Consider the following 22,034-nt stretch of genomic DNA (forward strand, 5'->3'; position numbering starts at 1 on the left):
CTCGGTTTGTCAAAGCCAAAAGACCAAGTCGAAATCAATGTCGAATGCCACGAAAATGTTGCAAGAAGCAAAATACGATCCCCACGCCACCGAGTCTTCGATGTCCGTATCAGGGCATTTCTGTACTGCACGGCGAGCTGAGGGTTTGTCGAGGAGGCGGGTTACGCGGAACAGAAGGACCAGTGCAATGCAAGCTGTAGTGGTAGCGTCGTCCAGCGGCTGATCCTGGACTAAAGACTGGACGTTGAGGACGTGGCGCTCCTGTTGTGGAAGTCCGATAGCCCGGGTGTGGAGGGTTAGTAACTTTTAATATCACCTGGCTACCGACCGAGTCCAGTGGTGTCTGACGGTGAAGAGGATGTAGATTGTCACCGCTTCGGCTGAGCCTTTCTTTTCTTTTCCGTAAGGTAGGGATGGAGCCCAGTTCCAACAACGAAGCTGCAGGGAGGAGGATGGAGGGCCCATTTGTCCTTTCACCACGGTTGACTAGTCCACGGCATTGTAATTGCCGAGACATCTTGTTAAGAGCGCATTCGTGATATTTGAACCAGCGATTTCCTGGCCATTGGCGTCTTGCTATGTCATTATCCTTAATCCGCTCCACAGCAATGGAACAGCAACAACAGCTCTAATGCAGCTCAAATTGGTGGACGATAGCTTACAGTAAGCGATCGATAGAGTAGAGTTTATCGGGGCACGGGGGACTTAGTTGGTGAGGATAAGGCCAAGCCAACGCAATGCACGAAGGCCCGTCGATCTTAGTGTGATATGATACGTCAGAGGCAGCCGCTAAGTTAAGATCTGTCTCTGCCGTCATGCAATTGCCGAATCTAGATTTGACAACCAGAGCGATTTGCGCTGGGCCAATGTTTGTTGAATAACGAAGGAGAGAGAGTAGAGTGGTCGATTGGACTGGAGGATGATGAATTTGATATTGGACATGCAATTCTTTTCAAGTGGTAAATTAATTTCGATGTCGGCAGGAGCTGGTCTGAAACACAGAGCAGGCGCGAATGGTGGCACTTTCCAGCCTGCCTACCTACCTATGGACGAGTACCTATGCGTTTGTCATCTGAACCCAAAGTCCCTTTCATATCATGATAGAGGTAACTGGTACACGTCCACTTATAAAGTAGTATCAGTTCAAAGATGGATGGCCATTACCTTAGGAAAGTTGACTGATATACATAGTACCTAAGTATTTAAGATGCTTGCTGTTAGGTATGTCCCACTAAGTACCTAGGTATGGTATTGGCTGCCAGCCTACCTACCTACCTACACAGAGGGAGTTATCGATTCAAGTCCTGAGTAGGTACTTCTTCCCCCACCTGTCAAACGCAATCATCTCAACGACTCACCTAAGTACTCTTGAGGATGATACATGAAATAAAATATCTACCCATACCTATGAGCTATTAAAAATGAAACATGGCAAAAGCTGTGGGACTTATTAATGCATTTAATCACAAGCTGGACTCGGCCGAATGAGGTGTATTCACAGAGGCTGAACAGTGTTAGGAGTGAGTGACACCAAGCAATAGTCTACTAGCCATAAACACCAAACATATCATCACGAACCCAACTTAGTCACCGTGACTAAACGACTCATAGTCCTACCATTTCACGTATTTAAAGTAGAGAATTCTACCAGAAACCATGATGTCTTATCTGTCAACTCGCCCATTACCCCAAAATTCTACGTCTATGGCTTTCCTCTTTCAACCCCCCATCTTTGGGAACTACATCCTCCCAGTAGTTCCCATGAATGTACCTACGACGCCGGTTGCTCTACCACAACTCACCGTAGCACCTCTTCAGCTAGGTCAGCTGTATCGGCCTGCCTTTTCTCCACCCATCAGGATCAAAGTCATATACCATCGTGCAGGAACTGTTCTCGCCTCGAACGATGCTTGCTACAACTATCCTCCACCTCGGGAAACAGTGCTAGGAAATTTATCCTGGTGGTCTGAGCAGCATGGACTTGGAGATAAAGCTTATACCCGACGTTGTACACTCTATCTCACGAGAAGCTACCGTTCAATCCTCACTATTAACCCAATAGATGGACCTGTTTCACCACCAGATCTTGTGAAGAAGGTGTCATTTGGCGATATGACAGCTCCAGATTTCCATACGCTGATGATGGGCACAGCAATAAATAACTATGGAGCCTTCATCTTGGTCGATGTGAGTGCATTGGCTAGAGGGAAGTGGTTGAGGAGAAGGAGATAGCTGATAGAATTCTCTAGCATGGTTATGTGCCTATTAAGATTCTGGCCCAACAAACCGATAACGATCAGAGTACTCCTCCAAACGGAAGTTCAAATGGCACCACTGACAACAGCCAGAATAACTCGACTGGCAATACTCAGCCTTCACCACCATCAACCTCTTCAACGGATGCGATCAACACCAATGCGCCTGAACCTTCCAACGCCGGAGATAACACCACCGTACCTGAGCCAGCTGCATCAGAAATTAATACTGCCCCTGTGGCGACTAATTCTCAGCCGGGATCTAAGATGCCTAAAGTTGCAAGCGTGGAGCCTGGTGACACGGGGGAATAAGGGGATTTACAAGCGGTCAAGCAGTGAAGAGATATTATGTATTAGCCCTCCTCATTCTAGTTTCTTCTGAAGCCCTTGAAGCAAATGGAATCCCTCAGACTGTAACTGTGATCGTGTGTTGTTCGGAAGCATCTCAGCCAAGTTGTCACTGTCAGCCCCTGGCCAGTTCACATTCACGCCAACCTGACACTCGCCCTTTTCTGCGCGCTCATCAAAATCAAAGCATCTATCTCACTGAATAGGAGCTGAGTCTCTGGCGCAGTCGTTAAAAAACGACCCCTCACTTCAATAACATCTCAGGTGAGCTGAATTACACACAACGCCTCCGCTTCCTCAGCCTTCTTCTCCTCATCGTTATCTTTGCCTCATCTCACTGTTTCCTTCAGACTCTGAACCTCAGAGTTACCAAGTGCCATGGACTTATTCATCACTGCCCAAGAGCCCTTTGCGCATCATCCACTCAAGGCCAAAAGCTTCCCTTCAGCTCTGAGCAACTCAACCGACAATCCCTCAAGTGATGCAAGACCTCTTGTGCCTCTCCCACCAGTTTCACAGCTCGAGTTTGATCTCATTGTCCATGATCCCTGCCACGACAGCACTCTCACTGGCTCCTGGGATCCTCTCCCGACCCCTCTGAGCATTCCTCTTAATACCTCCAGGGTTCATCTCCTCAATCTCCTACGGGAAAAGCTCCCTGTCGTCGAGGCATCCGGCAAGAATCGTCTCAGTCGCCAAGTCCGCCGTCCCAAGCTTATCTCTGCTACGCTGTACTGGACCTATGGGGGCAAGATTTACCCGCTTGGACCTAGCGATAAGGAGTGGCATTATCGTGATCTCGTCACCAAGACAGACATCATGGCTCGCTCTGAGCTTGAGTGGTTTCTTCTCAAGGAGATGATGGCTTCATCTAGAGGAGCACTCAAGTGCTACATCTCCGTTCGTGGTGAGCATCTCCCAGCCAAGAAGACTTCTGGCTGGTGGTTCAAAAACAGTGCCTAAGAGCACATACTCCAGTACGTTCACACAACTCGATCTCCGCCAAGCGTTTTAAGTACTGATTGTATAAAAGGATAGTGACATCAACAACATTACGATGAAGCTGGACGGCCGGCAAGATGCACTTTAGGGGCAAAGGGGGGGACATGTGTTAGAACTTGATGTATGCAATAAGATCAAGCATATTCCAAGGAATGGAACTAACACGCTATTCATCCACGCATTAAAATTTATCCATAACGTCATCTATTTGTTCATGGAACTGCTAGTTGCCTCGTCTAATGCTGTCTCATCACAAGCGATACAATATATCAACAGAACGCCCGGTAAGGGACATGATTTCTCAGTAACCAATGCCTGCAAAGATTGGTTCATGTCAGATTGCTCTGATTCACTTCTCTTTCGTGCAATGTCGGTTCTTGGGTTGTACTATGTGGCACAGTGAACCTTTGCCCCAATGTTGCTTTATCAGGCGCTCATCGAGCAGTAAAACCGTCAACACTAAGATAAACCAAAGATTTAGACAGACTGACAAATCGAATTAACATCGTAAAGACCAAACTCCATATTTAGCCTAGGTATAATCTGAACAAACCCATGATCCTCGCGCCACCAGACTGCTCATTAAGTCAACACAACGCAAAGCAACGCAACAAGGCACGGCACGGCACAGCACAACCTCAGCTCCTCTCCCCCGTGATTTTGGTCTTTAGCTCTTAAATTAAGACGGACATTGACGACAACACATGCTCGACCAATCCACCAGTGTCTCCAAACTCCCCCGGCCGTATACACCTAATGACTTGCTGAGAGCATTCTTTTCAGATAAATAAACAAGATCAAGGCAAATGCAGATGACAAAAACAAGTAAGGGTAGCCAAGACTTTCGACGCCAGCCTGTGCCCCAGGCCCCTGTAATCGTACAAGAGTACAAGAGTAGGTAACTTAACCACGTTACCCAAATTAATGCCCTGATCTCCTCCTTCCCCTCTATTGGTGGTGGGCATTGATGCTCAAGAAACAGGCCCATGACGATGTCGTTTACTATCATTATGTGCATGTTCCAACATGCGTGGGTCTCGTCATCCGTGTCTCCGATTCACTGCCCAGACAAAGATGACTAGACAGTGAAAGGGTGTGCTCCAAGAAGGGGCTTCCCAAGAGCATCCGTTATGCATTGACAAACATAGCCAAGATTGTATGTATGTGGAAATACACGTCTTTCAAGATACCTTCACTTTGTCACAACAGAATATCTTCCCCACAGATAGGCCCATAGCAGTAATAAATACGATGTGACGCCACTATGCAAAGTGATGCTGAATAAAACACTCAAATATCTCGCTGTGCGAGGTAATGAAGCAGTCCATCCCTTACTGGGCTGGCGGGTTTCCCTTGAGACGCTTTGGCATCCTTGGTGTGGGTGGTTTGGCATTACGTGGCATTCCATTGGCAGCAGGCGTAGGTGCTCCAGATCCATCCTCCTCTTTCACTGCTGATGGCCGTCGGCGCTTGTTCGAAGCGGGGGAGGTGTTTGCACTGGGGCCGCTTGACCCAGTGCCCTGCTGACTTTGCTGCATCTGCATTCCGGGAGCTTGCATGTGTCCAGGTGCTGGGCTGCCCATGTGTGGCGATCCAGGGAGGTTCATATGAGCCGCGGCTGGGCTTGCACCCATGGGAAATTGTCCGAAGCTCGGTGTGCGGGCCCCGGGGGGTATTTGTTGACCATTCATATTGGGCGGAACTCCGTTGATCTGTGTTGAGACATACTGATCGAGGGCTTGGTACGGGCCAAGGCCGGGGTTCGAATGGTAAAATTGGAATAATGGGTTCATCTGTCCCATCACTTCAACAATCTGGACATTATTCATTAGCGTCACTCTTACTTACGTTGAGTGAGCTGTCCCTACCTCAAGAAACTGGAAGACAGCTTCAGTCACACCTTTGCTGTTGACAGCCGAATCCGGCAGGTCAACTAGGACCTCTGGTGGCTGGGTTTGAGGTGACTTCAACTGTCGACCCTTGCCCTTCTTAGACAATTCGGGTGATTTGCCATCCTGTGAGTTAGTTTTGTGCCATTCCTTCATCCACATGTGGGCGGGCTTCGCGGCATCGATGACCTGTTTTCGTGATATGAATTCGTCATGACTCGTGGTGAGGAACTCGAAAAGTTCGATCCTTTGTTCAGCGTCGAATTGTGCTCGGAGCGTACCACTAGCGACCAACTATCACCATCTTAGCAACTCATTTACTCAGATCAATCAGAATGTCTTACGTGAGATCCAGTCTCGAACCAATAAACGAAACTGGCCTTGGAATTTTCAATACAGTGACAATCGCCAGGAAGAGGTCGATCTGTCACACCCTTATCCATGATCAACTGCATATTCTTTACGCCACTGCCAAAATGCGTGTGAAAGTAACGAGCAATAGCAGGATAAGCGATTTCGTATTGCTTATCGGTAGTATCCTCGGCGTCAGTGATATGTAATGAATGACGAAAGACACCATTTGGTGAGAAGAAGCGAAACACAAAGCCCTGCCAGTAGGAGACGTCATCCCGGCCCTTTGAGCCCTAGAGATCTCTTATTAGCTTGTCACAGAGGACTTCATTACGATATATCTTACAGGAAAGCCACTCAAGTGTTCGCTGAATTGCATCAGCTTTAGTAAACATTGGCCCTTCATGCTATCTCGTCGCTGTTGCTGGAGAAGTTGGCTTTGAAGTGCGAGTTGCTGCGCGGTAGTGGCGCTCATCTGATGCTGCTGATGCTGAGCTTGTGGCTGCGGTTGTGACTGTGCCTGGGGTTGAGGCTGCGGTTGAGCTTGTGATTGAGCAGGAGTTTGTGGCACCTGGGGTTGGCTCTGTCCAGGTGGAAGTTGGGAGGGCTGAGCAGGAGTTGAGCTGGGCGTTTGAGCTGGTGTTTGAGGTCCAGTGGGAGCGGGTGTACCAGCCTGCGATGATTGCTGAGGGGTGTGCTGAGGCTGTTGCTGGCCAGACTGCTGTTGCTGCTGTTGTGGTTGGGGTTGAGGCTGAGGTTGGCCCTGGGGTTGTTGGCCCTGCTGGCTGGCCATCTGATTTTGAAGAGCGAGTTGATTTTGCTGCATAGCTTGTATGCTCTGAGCGTTCATCTGCATCGGTTGGCCTGGATTAGGTCCAGCTTGCATTTGCTGAGCATGAGCAACCTGCTGCTGCTGTTGTTGTTGTTGCTGCTGTTGCTGCTGCTGTTGCTGTTGCTGTTGATGTTGTTGCAGAGCAAGCTGCTGGGCCATAATCGCTTGGGCTTGTGGATGCTGTCCCTGATTTGTTAGCTGAAAAGACGCGAATGGCAGCTAGGTTATTAATTGACTTACCGGAGCCAGGCCTCTTCTGAGTTGATGGAGCTGCTGAGGGTTGAGTTGGCTAAATTGACCCATGTTAATAGGCATACCGCCCTGAATATTGGCTTGGAAGGCTTGATGAGCCATGAGTTGTCGCGCTTGTTGTTGTTGCTGAAGTAGGTGTTGCTGTTGCTGTCGCATCGCAGCCATCGCTTGCGGATTACCAACTGTGAATGGGCCAATTAGCGGTTGCGCAGGGACAGGGATGGTAAAGACAGTGCCAGTAGGGTATCACATACAATGTTGTTGCTGGAGCTGTTGCTGAAGCATTTGCTGCTGCGCGGTGGGATTGAGGTGCTGCAAAGCATGAGCATTTGGGTTCGCACCCGGCGGCATACCGCCCATGAGGGCAGGGTTTACTTGTGCTCCGGGAGCAGAGACCATAGGTCCTCCGAATTGATGAGGCATTCCCCCAGGAGCACCTTGCTGACCTGGGTTGTGAGGCATGCCACCAGGTCCCATGGGATGGCCAGCGACACCTGGATGCCCCATGCCAGCAGGATGCCCAGAGAAATTCGGGCCCATACTTGTTGCCATCATGATTAAGTAGTCGGGTCGATTATCCACGGCGTGGATATCGACGATCGCGTAGAAATACTATCGCATACGTAGAACGATGGGAATGAAGTGAGATTGCCAGACGACGCGAATGGGTGCGCGAAAGACGACTGTCGGATACTCGAAGTGGCTGAGGATGTTTATAATAGGTATTTCGCGTCTCGCGACGAGACAGGACGGGGTGCACGGTGCGATATTGATCTTGACGGAAATCAAAAACGACAAGGGAATATAGATCAAAAGCGTGACTATTGAGTCTTCTGCTGTGGAATCGTAGAGTGTCGATGCGATAGGAACCGCCAAGGCATCGGCGAGGGGAAGAGATAATTATTTGGTGGTGTGGTTTCGCGCTGCGTGTGCGGACAAGAGAGAGAGAACAAGGCCGACGGGGGGGACAGGAGGTTGTGGGCGAATAAGGCGACGATGGGGCGAGTGGCACGTCACGAGATTCCAAAGGCCGGGACCAGCGAAGAGGTCAATAGAAGTAAACCGCGGGACGGCCTGAAAAAAAGTGAGGCCCAAAAAGAGCGCAGATCAAGGCGTTGAGAAAGAAATTGGTAGATTTGTCGAAAGTCGGGGACCCAGGGGAGAAGGCAATGCGAAGACACGGGAGCGATGCCACAAAGAGGGTTGATCCGCTTTCAGTACGGGGATGGGGAGAAAGAATGGGAGTCGCAAGGACGGGGACTGGGCCGTGGTTGAGTGGGCGGCTGGGCTGGGTAGTGTCTCCCGCGGATGCGATTAGGTTCAGTAAGGTACGGTTCGGTACGGTACAAAACTGTACAGCGGATACTGTCGTCTGCTTCTAGGTTCCTAGAAGTCTGCTCTGCCTGGACTGTCTCTGCTAAAGGCCTGGCTGGGCTGAGCTGGGCTGAGCTGGGCTGAGCTGGGCTGAGCTGGGCTGAGCTGGGCTTTGATAATGCGACGGCGGACCCGGTACTCAGGTACGCACGTTGAGCTGACTGACAGGAAAAGCAGAGGGCGCACGCAAGATACCGGGGTTGAAATCTGACGTGACGGGGGTGGTTGGTAAATTTGAAATTCAGCCAGGCTGAATGTTGGTCGAAAATAAGAAGGAAGAGAAGAAGGAGAAAAGAAGTGGGAGAAGTTGGCAGACACTCGAGTAAAGGAAGTGTGCAGCTGCTGGTTGTCCAGTTGTAGTCTACCTAAGAGGGAGCCTGTGGACTAGACGGAACCATGGAAGCAAGGCAAGCAAGCGGATGTCGACCCAAGGCGTGGACTGTCGGTATAAGACCAGGAGAGTGCGAGTTCAAAAAAGCAGATCTCAGATCTCGCTGGCTTGTCTGCGATTATGCTCTCAGACAAGAGATCTCAGGGTGGCAGTGACTGCGTCGAGGTACATTCGATGCCGATAGAGATTCGATAATGATCGACGGGCTTGCTCTTACAGACCAGGGGAGATCTCACTCAACTCGCTCGTTCTCTGTCACAATCTCTGGGTCGTAGACTTTTGGGGGAGCCATTTGACCTTTGCGTCTGGCAGAGTTGGGCGGGTGGGGTTGTCTAGTTGTAGAAATGGTTCTAATTCGTTGGTATGCAGGAAGTGGATAAACTTGTCGGCGGATTCGGACCAGGGTCCCGAGATAAGAGTGGATGTTTATGCACTTATTGAAGTATAAGACTTGTGCGGATCCAGCATTGACGAAACAAAGCAGCCAATAAAGGACACAAACCTGACAGCTGCTGGTCCCCTTAATTTGTCTCCAATGAACCTTCAAATGAGCGACTCGATAGAAAGATATTAGACGTAAAACTTGAAGCAACTCCCCCCTTATAGCGAATCAGCTCTTGAATCCCTGACGACACGCGAAGGTCCCTAGAACTGGGATGTCCCAAATCTCAACCTACGTGCCGGCATTGATCTTCAACTGCGTTGTGTTGGCTGCAGCTGTTCCTCCAAATGCAAAAAAAAAAGTGAGTAATCAAATTTTGGCCTCAAGAAAAAGCAATACTGAGGTAGCACATTATTCAGTAAGAAAAGTTGGCAGAATCTCACAGAATCATGACGTGAGAACGCTAACGAACTGATTAGCCTATTTATTCCAAGACAGACAATCCATTATCCATCCATCCATCACAGGTGGAGGACAAGACAAATTGCTTCATGCATCTATCGCGATGTTGAAGCGGGTCTTGAATTGGCTTCCGCCGCTAGTAGCGAAAGAGGATAAGATGCCGGTCACGTGAGCCCAGCACAGTGCCATTTGAATGACAAATTTTCTTGCACTGTCTTTCAATATCTTCTCTCGATGCGGCTCTTAATTTTCTTTCTCCAAGCTTCAACCCTTCCAACAACAACAAACCGCCTCTGTCTACCTCCTTACACGAGCACAACGCGTGAGATCGCACGACGACTGCCTTCCTGGAGCAGCTGTTTTGATTTTGAATGGATTCGTTTGAGCGACTTGCCGATGTGTTGGTTGTGATGGATGTTTGCTTTTGGCGGTTTGTTTGGCTAGCAAAATTTTCATTGCAGCCTCGCGACCAATTTGCATTTGAATGGTAAGCATCACCATTCCCTCACTTCTACCTCCCAGCACTGCCCCCTCTCTGCATGATGACACTAGTTACATTCTTCTTTTCCCAACTGAATCGACCATGAAGAAGTTCTGTATTCGGGCCCTGGGCCTGTTACTTGCCAGTATCAACGTCTGACTACACAACCACATTCAGCCTTTCCAGCACGCGCACATCTTGCCAGCCTTGCTAACATAGCTGTTACAGATTTGAACAATGTGCTATTACCGTACGACTAACCCAGCAGCTTCACGAAGCATTCTGAGAACTAACGTAAGTTTCTACTCATTTTATCTTCTTTCACAACAACCACTCCCGTTTTACATGATGAAAATTTCCTCTTAATTCGCAGTTTCCACTCGAGTCCCGATCGAGCCTTTTCTGGGACAGATGAGGGTTTATTCTTCCTTGGATGTCTGATCAAACACCATATCTTCACTTTTTGCCGTCGACTATCTTTTCATGGGTCATGAAGCTAACGGTGAACAAGTTTTAGATGTCGTCATGGAGACCACTCCGCGTTCTAAGTATGATAGCATAGTTAATGTTGATCACAACTATTTCGTCTTCAATTTTGTGATGTTGCTTATGCAGTCTTCGTGATGCTGTGCATTTGCTTGTAGTGTCATGATGGTGGTGTGTCATGACAACATAGATCATGACCACGTAGTAAGGTCTCTAGCTACATTCCACATCGGCGAGACCAAGCCCCTTCTGCCAAGCAGTGATAGATATGGAGTAGAGCTGGTCGTGGACCCTCACCTGGCATCGCCTCCGAAATTTCACATCTTTGGAGGATATGTCTACAGCTATTTAGACGTTGGTTCATAGATTGCAGTACATTGCTCATCACCATGCCATGCGTTAACTTATGCGTAAGCTGCTAGACACGAACTTCATCTCTCATATCGTCCCTTCTCACCCTGCCGCCTACCATGCCTCTTCTGTTTCTTCCCGTCCTTCCTCTTCCAAGCCAGTTTAGCTTCAACATCTTACACAGCTCTACCACCCTCTCATTGCCTTCTGCACCTGCATCACCCGCCGACACGCCCGACAAAACACTCATACATTGCAGCATCCGACCAACCATCTCCGTAATGTGTTTGGAGTCCTCGACATTCTGCTCACGTTCCCGTAGGCTGCCTAGAGAAGGCGGTGGTGGGATTCCGCCACCAGACGGCGTGAATGGCCGTAGCCCACCATCACTCCCGTGACTGCCGAAGCTGACGTTACTGATCGCACGGCTACGGCCGCCTGCCGATCCTTCACCCAGAAGGGTTGTACTCGTAGAATTGTAAGAAGCATTAGATGGGTCGAGAGACATAGCTGTGCCGGGCCGGCCGAAAGATTCAGAGGGGGAGGTAGACAGCGATGCTTCCGGGGGAGAAGACATGGCCATACTTGCAAGCGACGAAGGCAGGAACTCAAGAGATAGTCGGGAGAATATTGTCTTGAGTGTCTCGTACCGTGGTAAAATGACAGTATCTCTGTAGGCGATAAGGACCAGCCTCCGAACATCGAGAACTGCTGGTGCCGGTGCTACACGGGCTGGCCTCTCTGAAGTAGAAGCAGACGCTATAGCTCCGCCCCAGAAGTCCCGTGCCTGCTCTCCGGTCATAAGTGTACCACACCCTGACACCTCCATATCGAGTGGGAGAAAGACAGCTTGCATATATGGCAGTATGGAAGTAAAAGTAAACATCCAGAGCTCAACTAGCGTGGGTATAAACCGGTCTTCTGGGGTTTGACGTAAGGTTCGGTCAAGTGACAAGAACCCTGTATGTAAAAGTTCTCGAAGATCCTCCAACATGGTATTTGGTGAGCGTCTATGCATGCACCACTGTATATGCATCTGTACAACTCTGTTAAAGTCTTCAACGGGGAGACGCAGATCTTCACCTTCAAATATGGCCAATAGCTTTGCTTTCAGGTACGGCCACGCATCGTCCAGCGACATGTGGTTGTGAAGACCGAGCTTTCCGGGGTCGACAGGATCATACATCGTCGACTGCTGAGACAGAGACGGTAGACTACTTGGTCCTGGCCATTCACTCTGCAGATTGAAACTTGACTCGCTCTCCAGGCGACTATCAGATCGCTCACCGAGTTTCTTATCCTTTTTGGCCTTGGCAAAGGTAGAGGAGTTGGGGCCAGGGCTCGGAGGAATGTTGAAGTTATACAAAGGGTTCGGCGCATTGGGATCTGTTGGCAACGAATTGCTGGCAGCTGATGATAGTGGGAGATGATACTCATCCTTGAGCTTGTGTTTTTGCCGTGAAAGAAAGTGGTGCTTCTTTTCCTTCTCTTTGCCTTTTTCCTTGTCCCTTTCTCTATCCTCGGTGGGTGTTTCGATAGGCCGGATCGTGGCTGAAGACGAATTGGTAAGGTTGTATATCGACTGATTGCTCGAGTCAACGAGACTGTTTGTGCTGAAGTTGCCGCGCTGAAGTGCTGATAGAGCCGAGCCAATCTTTCCTGGGCTTGGCAATGGCTTTTCCTTGGCCTCGCCTTTTGTGCTAATCTTGCCTGGGCGGGAGAATAGCTTGACCTTTGGCTTCTCTGCCTTGTACGGTTTCTCAGACGTAGGGGGTGGAGGAGGCGGTTGCGAGTAAGGCTGAGGCGACGCTCTCGGGGAATTGTGCCCAGATCGAGGAAATACAACATTGGCGGCAGCTGTAGCAGCGGAAGAATGAGGCCCGCCAAGTCGATCACCATGTCCTCCATGGTTGCCAAACCCACTGTCCCGCGGCGCACTCGCCTCCGTCAAGCTCAACATAGGGGGACTCGTAGGCCCCTTACTTCCGCTTCCGCGACGCACTCCATCGTTTTGATCGCCAGGGAAAGGCACAGTCTGCGATCTCTGGCGCGAATGATTCTGGTGCGACATGACAGCAGCCTGCGCAGCAATCTGACTTGCCGACAAGTTGACATTGGAGGCTGTGGCGGCGGCAGCAGCAGCCGCTGCCGCGGACGCAGAGGCGGTCGACATATTATGGTGAGACATTCCGAGGTGCGATGAAAGATTCGATGTACTCATAGACGGTAGCGTAGGCTCGAATGAGCCCTGGGTGGCCGAATGCTTGCGCGCATGGCCCTTAACAATCGTCGCTGGTGATCCCTGGGTAACAGACCGTGCGTTGGCCGGCCTCGAAAAGTTGTGATGTCCTAAGCTTGCGGTACTAGAGTTTCCATGGGTCGTGAACTGGGCATATATCGGGGTCGCAGGAGATGACGGTTGTGGTTGAGGAGACGGTCGCGACTTGGGTATTGTGATAGATGGCCGAGGTGTCTCGTCCTCGTCGTCCGAGGTCTCTACTCGCCGCAGAGCAGGTCGCGAGGATGTCGAAAGCTGCGAGGGTTGGGCGGATGAGCTCGATAGAGGAGCGAAGCTGCCGGGGCCGCGGGGCTGAGAGCGTGAGGGTTGCATTATTGTTCTATGCGGCTCCTCGGCCGTTGTTACATCTTGAGACGCAAAGAGATGCGAGCCCGGATCGACAGGGTCGCAGGCAGGAACGGTGTTTGGGGTTTGTTTCGGCGTTGATGAGGCTAGTGTGTGATTTAGGATTTAGGTACCAAGTTATCAAGAGTTCTTATCAACGTTGAGCTGATGTGGAGTGGAGATAATGAATAGGTGTTCATGAACTATCAGCTTCAGCTTAACCTGGAGTCGACCAGATTGCTTATCCTTCAGCAAGCCGCTTCACTAAATAACCTGGCTTTTAGAACAGAATTGGCTGTTGAAGATAATTGACTGCGAAAGATATACCAGCTGAAGATATATTGAGTAAAATACGGGATTTCAAACTTCCAGTCGCTGAATGTGGAATTGTATCTTGGGTGATTGAGCTTGTTTTTCATGATATACTTGTTCCGTCATGTCATTGCTCTGGCACCCTATACCTCCACGAACAGATAATGTGGGGTTCTTATTCTACAACCCCACGTCAAAACACCACATCCAAGTCTAGACTTTGATATTCTTCCAACGCCGAACGCAATAATCGAAAACTCAATATGTCGCAACCAACTCTCACCGCAGACTACACATCCCCAGCGAGTGAACCGTTCAAGGTTGCCCACACCCTTCCGGCTATCTCATCTCCAGCCTCCACGGCCGACAAGTCGTCATATCTACAGGCTCTGCGCGCCTCTGTCGCCGACACCCAGGAAACTATCAATAAAGAGCTCACAGCGCGAATGGAGCAGGACAAGGCGAGGGATGCTGCGGCCGAGGCCAAAGAGGAAGAGAACTATGGCGAGGAGGTGCAAGAAGAGGAGGACTGAGGGAATCTACTCCTCGCGAACGATTGCAAACCCTTCAGCGGCAAGATGTGTTTGAATATGAAGGGTATTTGAGAAATATCATACTGGCTACCACCGACCCAATCCATGCAAATGCTCCTCGAAACGATGCTCCCATCCGGCGTAAACGACTCGTCTAGAACCCTCGACCCCAACTTGACGCCTGGGATGCGTCTACTTTGTTCCCTGTTGCTCGGTTCAAACAACCGTAGTGCACCACCGTGTTATCCGGCAGGACAGCTACAACGCTTGCGCCAATACGCATACCTCCTCCGAGTTTCTTGTGACACACGACGCAGTGTCGCTCGTCTGTGATGGCAACGTGCCTGTTACGCCCGCCTTGCCCTCCCTGTACATCGTCACCAAGGTGCAGCCGCGCCGCGATAGATATGCCTTCAGCCTGTCGCAAACCAGCGACGATCCTTGCCTCGTTGACCAGACTATTTGCCGACCGAATGCGGCCTCGGAAGTAAGACTCAAGTGACCGAACGGGAAGGTCGTCTGGAATGAGTCCTAGAGTTGATGTCGCTGGGAGACGTGATCCATGCTTTGAAAGAAGGTCCAGTGCTGGTTCTAGATTGGGCTGGTTGGGTGGTGACGGTTGAAGATAGAGCGATAGAAGGGTGTGATAAATAGATGGTGTAGAAGTCTCAGGATCCTCTCCAGTTTCATTCTTCCCATTTGGCTGAGATGATGGAGCAGTATCTTGAGTCGAGTTGACTCTGTTACAGTATCTACTGAAGTTAGCTTCTGAGCCGATGGAACAACAGGTGAATGACATACTGTTCAGCTTTCTGGTAGTCCTTCATCTTGAATACATAGATCTCAAGGGCTTGTTTGTGTTGGTTCATGTTGCTCAATACCACAGCCTGTGCCTCGTAAAATACTGGGTCTAAGTAGATATAAGTCAGTATAGATCACCACATAACTGTATATGAATCTTACCATCTCTGGGAATCAATCTAAACGCCCTGCTGAGACTGTAAACCTGCCGCGGCTGTCTCAAGAACTCGATGAAGTGATTCATCATTTCATCCCACTTCTCGCCCTTGTCCATCTTCTTCAAGTTTTCTACATAGAGCTCAACTAATCGGTCGTGAAGGTCTGGTGTCATATCTTCAAGCTCAGTGATAATATGTTCCAGATAGCGTCCTTCTAACTGTGTATCAACATCATGTAAGAAAGACACAACTCGTTCTCGTGGGAGGGTCTCCGCATTCTCTGTGTCGCCCGTGAAGATCTCTAAGGCCTCATCTGGACTGGCTTTGAGGGTCCATTCTGCATGCTCGAGGATGAGGTCAATTTCTGATGGTGGTAGACTTTTGAGGTACTGGATGGTGCGCTGCGGTCCGTGAAGTGTTGGTGCGGCCTCGTCGGGTTCTTCAGCGGCTCCAAATCGTCGTAGAAGTTCTAAAGCCTCCTTATGTAGCTTCTTACCGTGGAAGAAATCCACCAGCTCGGTATAGCGATTGTGTTCCAAAAGCTTTTCGTTAACCACATTAGGGTCACAGAAGTTAGGAATTCGAAACAGAGAGCTTGCCAAAGTTGGTCGAGAAAACATGTATGCTCGGAACAAAGTTGTGTCGACCAAACGAAAGGTGATTCGGAGCTCCTCCTCAAGTTTCTTCTCAGAGTCATCGAGCCCTATCCGTAGGAACTTCTCGGCTATCTCTTCTGTTGAACCATTTCGATCACTTTGAGGTTTCAGGTTTCCAGTCACAGGATCAATCACCCGTTGTAATCGAGCACGGGTCCCAGCCAGGTAACTGTTGAGCTCCAGAACCGCGTTCGTCAAGTCCTTGTCTTTCAAAGGCAGATCCTCGTTTGACTCAGCCTCCCTCACACTAGCAGCATCATCGCCGTCCGCTGTATCCTTCTTTGAGAGGATGGATGCGCTGTCCGACTGGGGTCTCCTATAGCTGCCGGTAAGATATCTGGCGAAGCCTCCTTTGCTTGACTGCGGAGTTTCCTGTACCTGCTCAACGGGTTCAGGGGTGGTGGGACGAGTGCCATTGGCTTTCTTCGGTGTTCCTGGGGCGTCATCCGACTCTTCTTCTTCCTCTTCGCGGCCGGCCCAGGCAGATAGTTCTCCAGCAATGGATGGAGGAAACATCCTCAGAACTCGTTCAGGGGGTGCATGTACGGTATCCTCATTGAAGAGATCCATCGCCTGGCGATATTTCTTCTTTTTGAACAGCCCTTCAGCTTTGAGCATCTTGACCTCGCGAAGTGTCTGCGCCTTGTTCTTCAGCAGAGCATCTTCAAGCATTTCGAGAATGCTAATAGCCTCATCGAAATGGCCACCGTCTACTAGTTCCTGAACCTGGGAGTCATAGTCTGTTGAGTCCATCTTCCAAACACATCGTTCACTGGAGATGTGAAAACCTTTCCCGGCATGTGCTAAGCTGTAAGTGGGTGACGGGAAGTGAAGCTGAGAAGCGCCTGGTAGTGACAGATTCTGAAGTGATGATAATGTTGTAGGATTCCGAACTTCCAGGGAGCCTTTTGAGGGCGCTTGTAAGGCAAGAATATATGGGTACGAGTACCCTATGGACTCAGGGGCATGATTCCAGGGAATCTGCCGTCTGTCGAGGGGTTTCCCGTCATCGTCGATGAATAGTGTGTTGATATCCTTTGCGAGCAACATTTCTCCCTCGGCCAATTTGGCCGCCAGAGGCTTGGGCATATAACCTCCCAATCCCATGTATCCCATACCAGCACTGCTCATTGCACCGAATCGGCTAGTCTGCCCAGCTGCTGGTCCCGAACCCGGACTCACGATATCTTCCACCTCACGTGTTACGACGTCGACCATCACGTATCCGCCATTCATACCACACACCAACTTTGTCGCATTTGCCCATGTTACTGATCGAATCGACTCAGGCAGCACGATCTCGTCCACATCCTCAGAAAGTTCGCTCTCAAGCCAGCTCCAGAGTAGCAATTTCCTCTTGACCGCAACAGCCAGCCGGCTCACGATCTCGGGAATTCCCGTGTCCGGATCCTTGACAATATTCGATGTTGACGCAAAGCATGATGCATTCTTGGTCCTGCTTAAGGTCTCAATAAGTTCGTAGGTTTTCAGATCGTGAAAAGAGACGTGATAATTTGACAAGGATACAATTGTGTTTGCGTCCTTTATAATAGCCAGCTGCTCGATTGCTCGCGTCGAGAAGCGTTCCACCTCGCGCATCAAATCAGTTGGCTTTTCCGACCTTTTCGCAGTATTATGGTTTTCGCCCGCCGCAGACGACGAACCATTAGTATTTGTATCAGTGCAACCATTCTGAGGTTGTTCGGAAAGCTCATTTAGACGGTAGATTCGGAGTGCGCCATTGTTAAGGCCGACGAGAACGCGGTCACCTGAGAGCCGAGAGTTAGTTGGTCGGTGTCGTAGAAACTGCGGTGAAAGAGCAGCAAGACCACTGGGGTATGCGCATACCTTGAGCGAGTATCGTCTCAATCTTAGACTTATCCTTTTGTCGCAGCTCGATGATGGGACGTGCTGTGAAAGCGGAGAGCATGGCGCCGGCCAGCTCGAAGCTGTATAGGCTATTGGGAGAAGAGGCGCATCAGTCGGTCCCAGAGTTAGCCAAGCGCACGGTTTGCCAGGTGAAGACGCTATCGACAAGTTTGAACCATGAGGTCGCAGGATAGACAGTCAGTGTTAAGTGTTGTTGGTGTGTTTGGGTAGTTCGATGGACAGGAATGGTAGGACAGGTAAGGTTAGTAGGTAGGTAGTCAGTTGGGAGTCGGTATCCAGTGGCAGGGTCATGCCGCCAACCATCGACGTCAATAGATGGCCAGAGCTTCTTGCATTACAACGATACAGTGCGACAATGCGAACCCATACTAACAACCACATTAGATCGAAGAACCAAGCCAGATGATATCTACTGAAACGCTATATAACAAATATTTATTCGCAGCACTTCATATTTAATTGACAAAAAGAAACCAGAAATATCTTCCAGTCTATGAATCCCGACGCCTGATCTACACTCATGAACTTGGCAATGCACCTGACAGAACCAATGTAAAATAACACCGAGTTTCAAACACCAAAAAAACAACAACACATATATCGACACCCCATTAATTTAGTCAAGTCCCGCAACTTGCATAATCCCATAACCAAGAGTCACAACCACAACAAGAGTAATGAGACTGCTGGGCACACCGCGGCTAATGAAATGCTTGACCTGTAAATAACGCTGGCCGAACGGGTCTTCCTTCATGATAGCAGCTATGATAGGTTAGAATTGAGTCGTTAGGGGTAAATGCATGAAACTTACTCATGTTGGGGAATCCACTGGTTGGCAGACCCATGGCTGCACTACACATGAGCACTCCACCCATGACAAGCAGGTTGGGGTGAGGCTGGTCCATAGCAACACCAACGTCAAAGACAAGAGGCAGGAAGATAAGGGCAGCGACTGTGTGGCTGATGAATGTTGCGATAACCAAGATCAGAGTTGAGAAAACAACCAGGACACCGTACAGACTCATGCCCTCCACCTTCTCAGAGACGATCTCAGCGAGTGTATGTAGCAGACCAGACGAGCGTACAGCTTTGCCCAGAGACAAACCACCGGCTGCAAGGATGATGATGGTCCATGGGAAGTTGTTGAAGTCCTCCTTGGTCAGCAAGCCGATACCGAAGAATAGCACGATGGGGATAATAGCAATAACACCCATGTCTCCAAACTCGGCCTCTAGCTGGTGGCTGGCACACCACAAAGCAATGGTAGAAATGGTGACGATAGTAACGAACCATTGGAGACCAGTGAACTTCTCCTTGACAGGCCGAATAGGGGCAATCGTGGTACCCTTGCCTGGCTGGAAGGTAACCAGGAGGAGGAGCCAGATCAGAACAATCGAGAGAGCGCCGACAGGAATGACAATAAAGAACCACTGCAGCCACGTGGGCGCGGGTTGCATGATGCCCATTGCCACGACGTTCTGGGGAGAGGCGATGGGTGAGAGCATTCCACCGATATTGGAGGCGAGTGCGATACCAATAATGACAGCTTTCGACATGTTGGAATCAGAAGGCAACGTTCGCAGCATGGGCTGTATAGTTGTCAGTTTGAGCCTCTATCCATTTCATTGATTGACTGACCTCGATGATAGAATAGCATAGAACAGGAGCCGCGACATTGCTAATCAACATAGACGCAAATGCGGCTACAAACATGTTGGCAATCAACACAGTCTTGGGCTGGGTGCCGGCCCTGCTAAGGACAAGAGTCGCCAGTCGCTTGTCAATAGTACACTTGGACAAAGCAGCTGCTAGAGTAAAACCGCCGAGTAGAAGCATGATGACAGGCGTCCACATGGCAGCAAAGATGGCAGATGTGGCTGCTTTAGAGTCGAGGCGTTTTTGAGGCTTGCCTGGTGTCTCATCACGAACGACGTTCAAGACAACAGAGAGGAATGGGATGAGTAATGATGTCACAAAGAGGGGAATGGTCTAAAAAGGTCAGCAATGGTCAATCGCGAATTTGCCTGGCTGGAAAACTTACCTCAGTGGCCCATAACAAACTGACAAAGACAAGCATTGCCAGGCAGTTCTGTTGCTCGGGCTTCTCCATGATGGGGAGCAGAAGCAGCAGGAAGAAGACAGTAAGACAAGCAACCAGTGTCCAAAGAGACGAGCTAGCGAGCCATGGAGGTAAGGTAATCTTGCCAAAGGGTGTGCGGAACTGGGTTTCTCGGGGAGCTTTGGCCTCGTCGCCTTGCAGCCTCCTTGTGACATTCCCTCTCTCTTGTCCGAGAAGTGCTTGTCCCAAGCCCGCAGCTTCAGCTCTGCGCTCGATACCAATAAGATCTCGCCACACGGTGTTACGCTCCCAGACAACATGTTCTCTGAGATGCGAACGAAGGTCTTTCCGAGCGAGCTCCTCATCTCCGCCAGTGACAATCTCAGCATAGGCCTTCTCCATCTTGGTAATGTTGTCCTCGAGAACACGCTTTGTCTCATCTTTAAAGGGGTAGGCTGTCTCGACATGGGCTCGCAAATAGGGCCCCTTGAGTTCTTTATCAAGGATCTTGTCAAATTTCTTGAGCACCTTGGCAAAACCGGTGCGGTTAAGCTGGATAAATGACTTGAGTTCGCAGAGTGACACATAGAGGCCGATAATGCGCTTCTTGAGCATGATACCAGACGAAAACATGCCAGAAGAGAACATGAGAGCTTGTTCATCGTTTTCGTCGGCTGTGGTGCTGTGCCTCCTCATGTCGCGACCGAACTCGGAGGAAGCGTTCAGATCTTCAGAACGCGGCTTATGGATGTTGGGAAGTGTGCGCCTGCGGCCTCCGCTGCTTCGTCGCCTCGTTGTAAGCCCAGTAGTCTCATCTTCCTCCTCGCTCGCGCTCTCTTCATTGTCGGTGCTACGGCTCCGAGGACTTCTCGAGCGGAAGCCGTTGCGACCATCAGGACGGTGGGCTGATGAAACAGAGAGCCTGCGAAGGTAGCGGTTATCGGCGATGGCATCTTCGGCCTCGTCGCCAACGTCGCGTAGCAGTTGCGCAGCTTCCTCGAGCAGCTCGCCTTCCTTGGCAACGTAGAATGAGCATATCTTTTCTAGCTCGACGCCAAGAGCTCGAGAGAAGACCTCTTCGGCATCTTCTTGGTTTATAAGAGGTCGAGATTCGGCATCGCCAGTGGTTCCGCGTGCCTGATGGGCGGTCTTTTCGAGGTTGTAGATTCTGCGAGAAGATAATATTAGCTCACATGTGGCTTGAATGCAATGTTAGCAGCACATACAGCTTCTTAAGATTGCTGTATGCAATGTAATGGCTGCTCCAATCTGGAACAGCATTGAACTGAATGCTATGGGAGAACTTCATCTCGTCTTGTTCTTCTAGCCAGCGGCGCTTATCGTCTCGCTTGGCCTGTCTTCTTGCTTCACGATCTTGGGCGTCTCGACGAGCCTGGATTGGAGGGTAATCGACGAGTTCGAACTGCTCGCTCCGGTGGGCGCTGGTGCTCGTATTTGCACTACTATCGCGTTGGTGCTGGTGCTGGTGCTGATGCTGTGGTACCGGGACTGGGTCGTCTAATAGGGAGGCAGTAGCACTCCCTCCTCGTCTCGGATGGGCGCCGTTGATGCGAGTTTGAAACGTGGTGAATGCAACGCCGGGAAGAGAGGAGGGATCGTCGTGGGGCGGTGGTGAGGGAATGGTTGCGACTTGAAGGTTGAACCACCGAGTGAGTTAGATTTTTTCGATTATCGACCAACAAGTATTGGAAAAGATGGAGTATGTCCCGGTGACGGAAGGCATGTGGTTCGAGGGTCCCAATTGGGTGTCAAGGCCTGTAGCGGTAGTGTCAAGATCCTCTTGGAGTGGACTCTTTGGACTGTGGGATGAGGAAATCGTCGCGGCAGCCCCGTTGAACCCCCCCAAAAAAGGTGCACCACTAACGTCTCCACTGATACCGCACCGCGTTCTGTATGGTCAAAGCAAGTAAACCTTGCTAAGGTACCTTAGATTTGGGGCAAAGAGATCATCTGACGACGGTACATAAGGAATAAGTGAGAGCTTGACTGTAATGCAAGGAGCCAAATCCAGGGCAATCGTCGAGAATGAAGCAACGCGCAAGTCAAGGGGTTAGTTAATGCGGATACTTACTGCAAAAGATCACCGAAGTCGCCCATGATAGGCCGGCTTTGAGTTTCCGTGCAG

At 50.1% G+C, this 22,034-nt stretch overlaps 7 protein-coding genes; 3 read left to right on the forward strand and 4 right to left on the reverse strand.

The window, feature by feature from the left end:
• Positions 1 to 1,659: 1,659 nt before the first annotated feature.
• On the forward strand, positions 1,660 to 2,567 carry FFUJ_09807 (uncharacterized protein; the record flags this gene model as incomplete). XM_023568250.1 has 2 exons in its annotated part: positions 1,660 to 2,187; positions 2,250 to 2,567. 2 exons carry the CDS (start codon positions 1,660 to 1,662, stop codon positions 2,565 to 2,567), a joined length of 846 nt encoding a protein of 281 aa, XP_023436152.1.
• Positions 2,568 to 2,981: 414 nt separating this feature from the next.
• FFUJ_09806 (uncharacterized protein) lies at positions 2,982 to 3,566 on the forward strand (the record flags this gene model as incomplete). Its single annotated transcript, XM_023568251.1, has 1 exon — positions 2,982 to 3,566. One exon carries the CDS (start codon positions 2,982 to 2,984, stop codon positions 3,564 to 3,566), a length of 585 nt encoding a protein of 194 aa, XP_023436153.1.
• A 1,370-nt stretch (positions 3,567 to 4,936) lies between these two features.
• FFUJ_09805 (probable CYC8-general repressor of transcription) lies at positions 4,937 to 7,481 on the reverse strand (the record flags this gene model as incomplete). XM_023568253.1 has 6 exons in its annotated part: positions 4,937 to 5,419; positions 5,474 to 5,788; positions 5,839 to 6,138; positions 6,192 to 6,863; positions 6,918 to 7,111; positions 7,184 to 7,481. 6 exons carry the CDS (start codon positions 7,479 to 7,481, stop codon positions 4,937 to 4,939), a joined length of 2,262 nt encoding a protein of 753 aa, XP_023436154.1.
• A 3,442-nt stretch (positions 7,482 to 10,923) lies between these two features.
• Positions 10,924 to 13,467, reverse strand: FFUJ_09804 (related to CYC8 General repressor of transcription; the record flags this gene model as incomplete). Its single annotated transcript, XM_023568254.1, has 1 exon — positions 10,924 to 13,467. The coding sequence occupies one exon, from the start codon at positions 13,465 to 13,467 to the stop codon at positions 10,924 to 10,926; it is 2,544 nt and encodes an 847-aa protein (XP_023436155.1).
• Positions 13,468 to 14,054: 587 nt separating this feature from the next.
• FFUJ_09803 (uncharacterized protein) lies at positions 14,055 to 14,324 on the forward strand (the record flags this gene model as incomplete). XM_023568255.1 has 2 exons in its annotated part: positions 14,055 to 14,097; positions 14,146 to 14,324. 2 exons carry the CDS (start codon positions 14,055 to 14,057, stop codon positions 14,322 to 14,324), a joined length of 222 nt encoding a protein of 73 aa, XP_023436191.1.
• A 154-nt stretch (positions 14,325 to 14,478) lies between these two features.
• On the reverse strand, positions 14,479 to 17,869 carry FFUJ_09802 (related to PHO87 protein; the record flags this gene model as incomplete). XM_023568256.1 has 4 exons in its annotated part: positions 14,479 to 15,076; positions 15,126 to 15,234; positions 15,288 to 17,708; positions 17,788 to 17,869. The coding sequence occupies 4 exons, from the start codon at positions 17,867 to 17,869 to the stop codon at positions 14,479 to 14,481; spliced, it is 3,210 nt and encodes a 1,069-aa protein (XP_023436156.1).
• A 576-nt stretch (positions 17,870 to 18,445) lies between these two features.
• FFUJ_09801 (related to PHO87 protein) lies at positions 18,446 to 22,006 on the reverse strand (the record flags this gene model as incomplete). XM_023568257.1 has 7 exons in its annotated part: positions 18,446 to 18,591; positions 18,641 to 19,418; positions 19,468 to 19,818; positions 19,871 to 21,056; positions 21,115 to 21,538; positions 21,590 to 21,798; positions 21,981 to 22,006. 7 exons carry the CDS (start codon positions 22,004 to 22,006, stop codon positions 18,446 to 18,448), a joined length of 3,120 nt encoding a protein of 1,039 aa, XP_023436214.1.
• Between the last annotated feature and the right edge of the window lie 28 nt (positions 22,007 to 22,034).

The sequence above is a fragment of the Fusarium fujikuroi genome, chromosome FFUJ_chr09 (assembly GCF_900079805.1).
Source record: "Fusarium fujikuroi IMI 58289 draft genome, chromosome FFUJ_chr09".
Classification (NCBI taxonomy): Eukaryota; Fungi; Ascomycota; class Sordariomycetes; order Hypocreales; family Nectriaceae; genus Fusarium; species Fusarium fujikuroi.